Source organism: Helicoverpa zea, chromosome 26 (assembly GCF_022581195.2).
Source record: "Helicoverpa zea isolate HzStark_Cry1AcR chromosome 26, ilHelZeax1.1, whole genome shotgun sequence".
NCBI lineage: Eukaryota > Metazoa > Arthropoda > Insecta > Lepidoptera > Noctuidae > Helicoverpa > Helicoverpa zea.
This window is the reverse complement of record NC_061477.1, coordinates 7,202,099-7,210,888: the sequence shown is the minus strand read 5'-3', so window position 1 is coordinate 7,210,888 and position 8,790 is coordinate 7,202,099. Positions and strand designations below refer to the sequence as shown.

The following is an 8,790-nucleotide window of genomic DNA, read 5'->3' as shown; positions in this document are numbered from 1 at the left end:
TCTTTTGTGGAAGTTACGAAGTTTCCAATTTGAAGTTTGTGACTTGACTATACAAAGTTATAAGTTTAATGGCCGCGAGATGTCTTTGAACGGAACACAACGATAAGTAGGTTATAGACCCTTATTGAATAATATAACTTTTGCATATCAAAAACTTATAAAATGACATTTTTGTCGGAGTAAAGAAAAAAATTTGATCAACATTGATTTTTCATGGTAAAGTGGCTGAATCAATATTAATGAAATTGGGTGTAATTATAGTTTATACTTCTTCTTCTAACCATGCTCCCAAGTTATTTGATTTCGGCGCAATATGTTTTTCCCTTCCGTTTTCTTTCTGTCACTCGTCATACTAACTTCCACTCCTTTCTTATTCATGTCCTCTTTCAAGCAATCAATCCATCTTTTCCTCAGTCTACCTCTGCTTCTTCCTTCTTACATATTCATACTTAACTTCTATTACCAGGAAGATAGTTTATTAATCGGAATAACATCATCATCTTCCTGCCCATATCCCAATTTATATTTGGGGTCGGCGCAGCATGTCTTCTTCTTCCATACTCTTTTGTCTGCCGTCATCTCACAAGTAACATTCTTTCTAGCCATGTAACCTTTGACACAATTCATCCATCGTTCATTATTAACCAGAATAATATATGGACTACTTTTTATGCGGGTACGAAAAGTACTTAGTTCCTTCGTGACTGCTAGTTATTTCATTAATAAATAGATGTATCACCGTTGCCCGTAACTCATTCAAACTTGTGCCATATTAAAATAATTAATTTAACAATTATTTGCAGGTAGAAAGCAAATAGATGTTTAAAATGTGAAATTAATTAATACTCACTGACATTTTATTAATTAAGCATAAGTGAGAAGGAACAGTGTCTTATTGGAAAATAAACTTATATTATATTATGTAAAATTGTAAATTCTTGGAATTGATACACTATCCTGGGTATCACAGGTTTACACATACCTCTTTTGCAAAAAAAACGGGCACATATGCGAAATCTGCGCCCGCGTAGAGTTCGGTTATTTCGCGTTTCCAAGAGAATTCGTCAAAAGTCCGGGATAAAAACTATCCTATGTTCTTTCTCAAGGTCAACCCTATCTTTGTACCAAATTTTATTAAAATCAGTTCAGTGGTTTAGTCGTGAAAGCGTAACAGACAGACAGACAGAGTTAATTTCGCATTTATAATACTAGTAGGAATTATAGTTTTTTTTTTTTGTTAATGTCGCTAAATGCAGAATTTTTATATAGCATGTTATTTTTCAGAGTTCATGCACTATAATATTAAAAACTGAGGTTAATAAGCAACTTGAAATCGAACATAACAGGCCTTTTAATTTATGCAAAAAATCCTTTTGTTTTGAAACAGACGTTTACAAAATTTTAAGAACACTTGATACAATAATGTCAATGGGGAGGGTGGGGATATGGAAGTTAATAACACAACTGCAATAATATTTGTAATTCTATTACTCAATATTACTTAGAAGAAACACGATAAATATGGAATTTCATCAATTTTATTCAAATTAAGATAAGTAACTGAAACGAATTTTTGAAATCTGCTGTTAAGCGGTTGAAATGTACGCACGATAGTTACTTAAAAAAATATGTAGTTACTGAAACAATTAACTATGTTGCGTTGACCCCAATAGGGCACAAAAAAGAAGAAACAATTTGTGTAATGATTATGCGAATATAACTCATGAATTAAATTGCATTTGGTGTACTATTACACCCCATTCGACTCCTCGAAAATTAAAATATTTTAAAATATGAAACTCATGTATTTCTTGTACGGTGGAAGTGTGACTATGAACCCAGTAATATAGTCTGTTAATTAATGTGTTGGCACAAAAATAATATTATTTACGCATCGTTTGAAAGGTGAGTCACCTATTGATACCTATTGTTTTAATGTAGGTTAATATTGAAGTCATCAAAATACCAAGTTTGATCTGTAGTAGAAAAGAGGGTTTTGGTAAACGGAGGCGTACTTTCAGCAGTGGACAGCAGCAACTACTTTTTAGGAAGTTTATCTATTTCTTATTTTATGAATGAAACTTTATCTAAATTGACATTAGTTCCCGTAAAGCACACTGCAAACTTTTAGTCAGCCAGTTGTCAGACAGTTTGTTCGGGCTGATAAATCAGTATGGAAATGGTTACGTACATGACAATGATCAGCTCTGTCGGCCGACTGTTTAGTGTACGAGTACTCTAAATGTATAAGAAGTGTCTTTTGTCAATAGATTGTAATAATAAAATGAATGGTTTTCAGGTGACGAATAAACTATGGATGTCCTAACACTGCAGTCAAGAACCAAGCTAATACAAACAGGCCTTCAGTTGATTTTGTTAATGAATCTGACTTCTTATCTATGGCCACGAGACACACCTTTAGAAGGTAAGTAACTAATTTCTTAATTATGGATGATGACGATACTGATAAACTCTTGTAGTATTATGAAGCTAATAGTTAGAATATCTTGCTTTGTTGAAAGCAAGAACATTGGCTCTAAAATTGGCAAAAGTTTTTTTACGAATAGTTACACGTTAATATAAACTTATTAATATGATGATTTCTAGTTGTTTAGATATGGAAATGGAAGTAACTCAACAGTATTGTAATGTTTTCTGAAGTCTAAGAGAAAATTCATATTAGACAGAACTTAAATACATTACTAATGTTTAGCCTTAAGTACTTTCGTTCTAATATTTCAGCAGTACACATAACATTGTTCAATGACTAACAAAATATTCCTTACAGAAATAGCTGTAACCAGCTATGACTTCATAATAGTTGGAGGAGGTACAGCAGGCTGTATCCTCGCTAATAGACTGACTGAAGATGGAAACTATCAAGTTCTGGTCATAGAAGCTGGTGGAGATCCACCTTTGGAGTCCGTGGTAAGTGTTGAATTAACCATAACAATAAAAAAGTGTTACAAGATTAATAAGGAAAAGAAGAGTAAAAATATGATTACAGCCATTTTGCAGGACTCTGCTTAAAACGAAAGAATAAGACAAAGAACTTAAATCAAGTCATTGCATATTTTTTGTATGATAAAATTATGGTTTAGGTTACATCATATTTGTTTTCAGACTGCCTTTCTACTGCACTTAACAATAATTAAAAAACAATTTATTTTAAATTTCTTTCCAGTACCCTGGAACATTCAACTACCTACCGAATTCTCAATACGACTGGAATTTTACAACGATCAACGATGGTTACACAGCACAAGAACATAAGAACAAAGTTCTGGAACTTACCAGTGGGAAAATGCTTGGAGGCAGCGGTAGCTTAGGCCATCACTTCTACAATAGAGGAAATCCGAAAGACTATGATACATGGGCACATATACTCAAAGATGAAGCATGGAACTATAAGAACCTTCTACCATATTTCAAAAGATCTGAAAGTCTAGATGACGAAGTTATTCTAGATTCACATAACGCCATATTTCATGGAACTAAAGGAAATGTGGGACTAACAAAACAACATCATAAAGTTAGTCATAAATATTTGAAAGCTTTCAAAGAAGCAGGACATAACATACTGATGGATGCAAATGGATTTCATACAATGGGTTATTATGAACCAATACTTATGATCAAAAATGGTTATCGACAAAGTATGGCGTATGCTTATTTAACGCCTGTAAAAAATCGTGAAAACTTACACGTGCTTAAAGAAACAGAAGTTATTAAAATTAATTTTGAAGGTAACAAAGCTATAGGAGTCACAACCGTGAAAAATAATAAACTAATAACCATAAAAGCTGAAAGAGAAGTCATTATTACTGCAGGAGCCATTAAATCTCCTCATTTACTTATGCTCTCAGGCATAGGACCTAAAGACCATATAGAAAGCCATGGGATTCCTTTAATAGCAAATCTTCCAGTAGGTAAAAACTACCAAGACCATGTTAGCGTAATTTTGGCACATAAATTTAATATCAAAAGTAAACTACCCGCTGTAGATGACCCACATAACTTTCCTTGGCCTACAGTTGCAGGTAATGTTGCTCTAAATAAGGTTCAGACTTATCCAGATTATCAGACTATAAACTATGTCATACCAAGTGATTCTGATGCTATATTATCCTTATGTTCTACAGTTTATTCTTTCAACGATGACCTGTGCCAATCTTTATATAATTTAACTAAAGGTAGTGAAACTCTTTTCACAAAATTAATATTGTTACATCCGAAATCAAGAGGACATGTTCTTCTTAAAAACAATGATTTTAAAGTACCTCCAATTGTAATATCAGGTTTCTTTACTCATTTTGAAGATATGGACGATATTATAGATTATATTCAAGATTTCATTCAAGTAGCTGAAACCAAAATGTTTGATCACTATAGTGGTGAATTAGTTCATCCAGATTTGGCTGAATGTAGAAATATTCCAGTAGACAGATCAGCGTATTGGAAGAACTATGTCTTAGCCATGATGGGGTCTAACCATGACTTTAGTAGTACATGTTCTATGGGGTCTGTAGTTGATGGGAGATTAAGAGTTTTTGGGATCGAAGGTCTAAGAGTAATAGATGCTAGTGTGATACCTTTGATAACTAGTGGAAATACTCAGACTGCTGTTATGGCTATTGCTGAGAAAGGGGCTGATATGATTCTTGAAGATTCTAAGAAGCCTTATTAAAGTTTTGATTGTGTTATTTCGGTATGTGATTTCAATATTTATTTAGCTCTCAAAATTGAAGACTTTATTTTCTTTTGATTTGTATTTTATGTTCTCAATCTAATCAGTCCTTTATTTTACTTCTGCTTTTGTCAGAATCATCTTTAAAATGGATTCCTTAAATTACATTTGTGTCGGCCTTAGTAAGAGACAATATTGAATGTAAAATCTTATATGCTAATTTACTGTTACCCATTTATTTGGCTTAAGTATAGAATAACAAGCTTACTATGATAATAAAATCTTATTAAAACACTGAGCAGTATTTTAAAATGATTTCACTCAATTTCCTACTCATATCAGTTTCATTGCCCTTATATAGTAATACTCATCTTGCTACACAGTTTTGAATGACTAGTCCACGGTCGTACTAAAACCAGTTTATGTAAACTTCCAAGAAAATATAAGAATAAAATAACATTGTAATACACACTACACCTCAATTTATAAGTCGTCGGCTTGTGAATGAATCTCACGATGATCGCAATCACATAGACGCGTAACAATTGATATATTATATCATACATAAACCGTTTTAAACATTGGTGTTAGCAGCTTGACGCAGAAAGAACAACGAAGATAATTTCACTATTTAGAAACACTTTATGTGAACCTACTAATTATCTCTGTGTACGATTTTTTATCACTAAAGAATATGTGTCATTTTGAGTGACTTACACAGCAAACTTTAATCGGACATTAGTTAGATCAGCCTCAATAGAAATGGAGATTACATTACATCGATCTGATATCTGGCCGATATCAGACACATCCGACGGGCCAAATATTGCTTAGCAATTTGTACAGTCTGCAGTGTAGGTGCTCGTACCTAATGTTGCTCAGTAAAACTGGAATTTACCAACATCCTAAAGTCTGGAAGGATAAAACTGGTAAAATTTCCCACCACAAATGAACAGGTAACCTTCACCAAACTTCTCCAAAAACTGAAGTAATAATCACACAATGTTGCAATACGGTGTAACAAGCGGCCACCTTCGCTAAACCGTTGGTTTCCTTTCCATTCACTACTCGGTTCTCGTGGAGAGTAAGACCGGTTTGTGCATTAACTGTAGCTTTAAGTTATAAGAGATATTGCTTAAGTTCATGTGTGTAAAGTATAGTAAATAAGTTGGTTTTATGATCTTTTTATGTAAAACACATATTGCAATACTGTGCTTGATGTTATATGCTTCCTCGAAATGTAGCTGACTGGGACTGCTTACCGTACTAAGATATAATACAGTCCTTTGACCCTTTGGTTTGTTTCGGTGTTTCTTCTTAAGAAAATCAGATAGGAAATACCAACATCATCTCGCTTTTAGTAAACATTTGACGTTGTTTTCAACTTATTTGGAAAGTAAATATCATTTGTAATTTTTATTAGCCTTTAATATTCCCAAAAAATATAAATAAATAGCTTCCTATCGACCCCTATTGCCTCATAAACCTTACTTCTTTGTAATATTATATTAGTTTTAATATATTTAAAAGACCGCACTTGAACTTAAAGATGCACTATAATGCATACTACAGAGCCTTAAAAAATCTACATAAACGTTACATGGAAAGATAACTTTTTACGCTTCCGTAACATAATATTTTTGATGCAAACTCCTATGATTTTTCGGTGGCATTGCCAACATGGAGGATACATCGGCTTAGGTAACGTGAGCGCTTAAAAAATACATTTCAAAATTTTGAATCTGACATGATACCTTCTACATATGTAAGGAGATTTTATGGCAGGATTTTTAAGGTTTTCTGCCATGGGAAAGGTAGATGCAGTGACCACGTCAAATATACTCTTGAATCTGACATCTATTTGGTATCTAAAGGAAGATCTATTTTTATAAAAGATGGGTTTCTGTCATTAAAAGTCCTATATTCCCCTCCCGCTGTACCAATAACAGGAGGGTCATCTGATAATCTTCTGTCTAGCTTGTCAACTCGTTTGAGATTAATAATTAAGCTTCTACTGTCATCCCCTATCTCACTTTTATTTGTGTTCCTCCATACTCTTCTATTTGCCGTCATCTCACAAGTAACATTATTTCGATATATTGACACAATCCATTCGTAGTTTCTTTAATTTGGTCGTTTTTCTTGCCAGTTTATTTTACTATACAAAATTAAGGTGTTTGTCAGTCTGTCTGTAACTTGGACCCAGTTCAGCTCATGAACCAGTTGGAAGTAGTAATGATAATAAAAATGTAACCGCTTCCCGTGGATCGATGTGTTTTTATTCTTTAATCAATACGTATTATGAAACATCGTCAACTGTAGTTATTTTGTTATTATATTTTTACGCATAATGCTATATTTTGTTAAGTGTATTAAGATGTTTTTTTGGTTTGGTTTAGAGAGTTTTAAATTACTGACTCGTATTGATACATTTTAATCAAGTTTTTTTATATAAACATAGAAGTCTTTCTGTGTTTATAACATACATAGGTGCTTTTTTTACAAAAGTAACCCATTTTATACATTTTCACGTATTTATAAGGTACCCTGATTACATCAATTTTTGCGAAAACTTTCAGTAGCGTGAAATTCAAAATTTAATTCATTTTTGATGGCATTAAGCTCCATGACATGCCCTAATTTTCGCCAGTCACCTTAATTCACCATCTTTCAAAACCCCGTGGGAAAACCCCCATGTTTCTTAGTAGAAACAAAAACGTATTTTTTATCATCTGTCTACACTAATATTGTAAAGCTGAAGAATTTGTTTGTTTGCTTGAACCCAGAAATCTTAATAAGTAATGGTCCAATTTAAATAACTATATTAATGTTATGTAGCTAATTTTATCAAGAAAGGTTTAGGTTTTTTATTTGGGTGCGACACGGAGGAGAAAAGACTAGGGGTGCGATAAGTAATAAGTCTATGGGACGCGGGTGAAACAGCGGGTAAAAGCTAGTTTTACAATAAAATCGATATTATTGTAGAGATTCATCTCGGAACGTTGTTGTGTAGGAAATGATATAATATAAATAAAGTACACGAGTTGCGGGATATTTTTGTTAAGCTGTGTTTATGTTGGCTATGAATTATTTTAAATTTAAAAGTAAGATTTTAACTATAGTTAATAACTTTTTTAGCCATATGAAATTATTAATAATGGCTTTAATGGTTGGCTGTAAGAGAAGCCAATTCTGGGTTAAGCTTGCCATTGTACATAAACTGTCTTTATTCTTTTTATATGTATGTATTGTTAAGTGTGTATATTGTAAGTCGTGGTGGCCTAGTGGGCAAAGAACCAACCTCTCGAGTAAGAGGGCGCGGGTTCGATTCCAGGTCAGGCAAGTACCAATGCAACTTTTCTAAGTTTGTATGTACTTTCTAAATATACCTTAGACACCAATGACTGTGTTTCGGATGGCACGTTAAACTGTAGGTCCCGGCTGTCATTGAACATCCTTGGCAGTCGTTACGGGCAGTCAGAAGCCAGTAAGTCTGACACCAGTCTAATCAAGGGGTATCGGGTTGCCCGGGTAACTGGGTTGAAGAGGTCAGATAGGCAGTCGCTTCTTGTAAAGCACTGGTACTCAGCTGAATCCGGTTAGACTGGAAGCCGACCCCAACATAGTTTGGGAAAAGGCTCGGCGGATGATGATGTATTGTTAAGTGTGCAATAAACAATAAATAAATAGAAAATTGTTATCTATCTACCGAGATCATCAGCAGTGGCATAATTAACGTTAAATGAAATGAATTTATGCTATCATGCAATGCAAAATCAACATTATATATGACTTTTGTCGGGATCGCCTTACAGTCGAACTGGATGCAACTGAGTATCAGTTTTTTACGTGGAGACTGATCTGACCTCCCTAATACAGTTCTCATTTAAGGAGATCAGCCAGCTGCGCAGGACATATTATAGTGCACGAGCATTTGCGCATACACAAGTGCACTCCCTATTCCTTCACTTTCATAACCCAATGGGACGGCAATCCGACACGACCGGAAAGAGATCAGGCGCAGGACCGACATTAACGTGCTCTCCGATGCACGGGTGAATCAATCACCAACTTCCAGACTACGGGCTGCTTTGTGAAAGTTT

The 8,790-nt window shown here is 34.0% G+C and overlaps 1 protein-coding gene across 1 annotated transcript; it reads left to right on the top strand.

Annotated features, from left to right (window-relative positions):
* The first annotated feature begins 1,803 nt into the window (after window positions 1–1,803).
* On the top strand, window positions 1,804–4,991 carry LOC124643023 (ecdysone oxidase-like). Its single transcript, XM_047181859.1, has 4 exons — window positions 1,804–1,905; window positions 2,300–2,425; window positions 2,789–2,928; window positions 3,185–4,991. The coding sequence occupies exons 2-4, from the start codon at window positions 2,314–2,316 to the stop codon at window positions 4,685–4,687; spliced, it is 1,755 nt and encodes a 584-aa protein (XP_047037815.1). The 5' UTR covers window positions 1,804–1,905; window positions 2,300–2,313; the 3' UTR covers window positions 4,688–4,991.
* The last annotated feature ends 3,799 nt before the right edge of the window (window positions 4,992–8,790 follow it).

Excerpts from the sequence above, each read along its gene's own strand:
- LOC124643023 (XM_047181859.1), top strand. The coding sequence starts at position 2,314 with ATGGATGTCCTAACACTGCAGTCAAGAACCAAGCTAATACAAACAGGC. Across the intron at positions 2,426-2,788 it reads ACGAGACACACCTTTAGAAG|AAATAGCTGTAACCAGCTAT; the intron begins GTAAGTAACTAA and ends TATTCCTTACAG. Across the intron at positions 2,929-3,184 it reads ATCCACCTTTGGAGTCCGTG|TACCCTGGAACATTCAACTA; the intron begins GTAAGTGTTGAA and ends ATTTCTTTCCAG.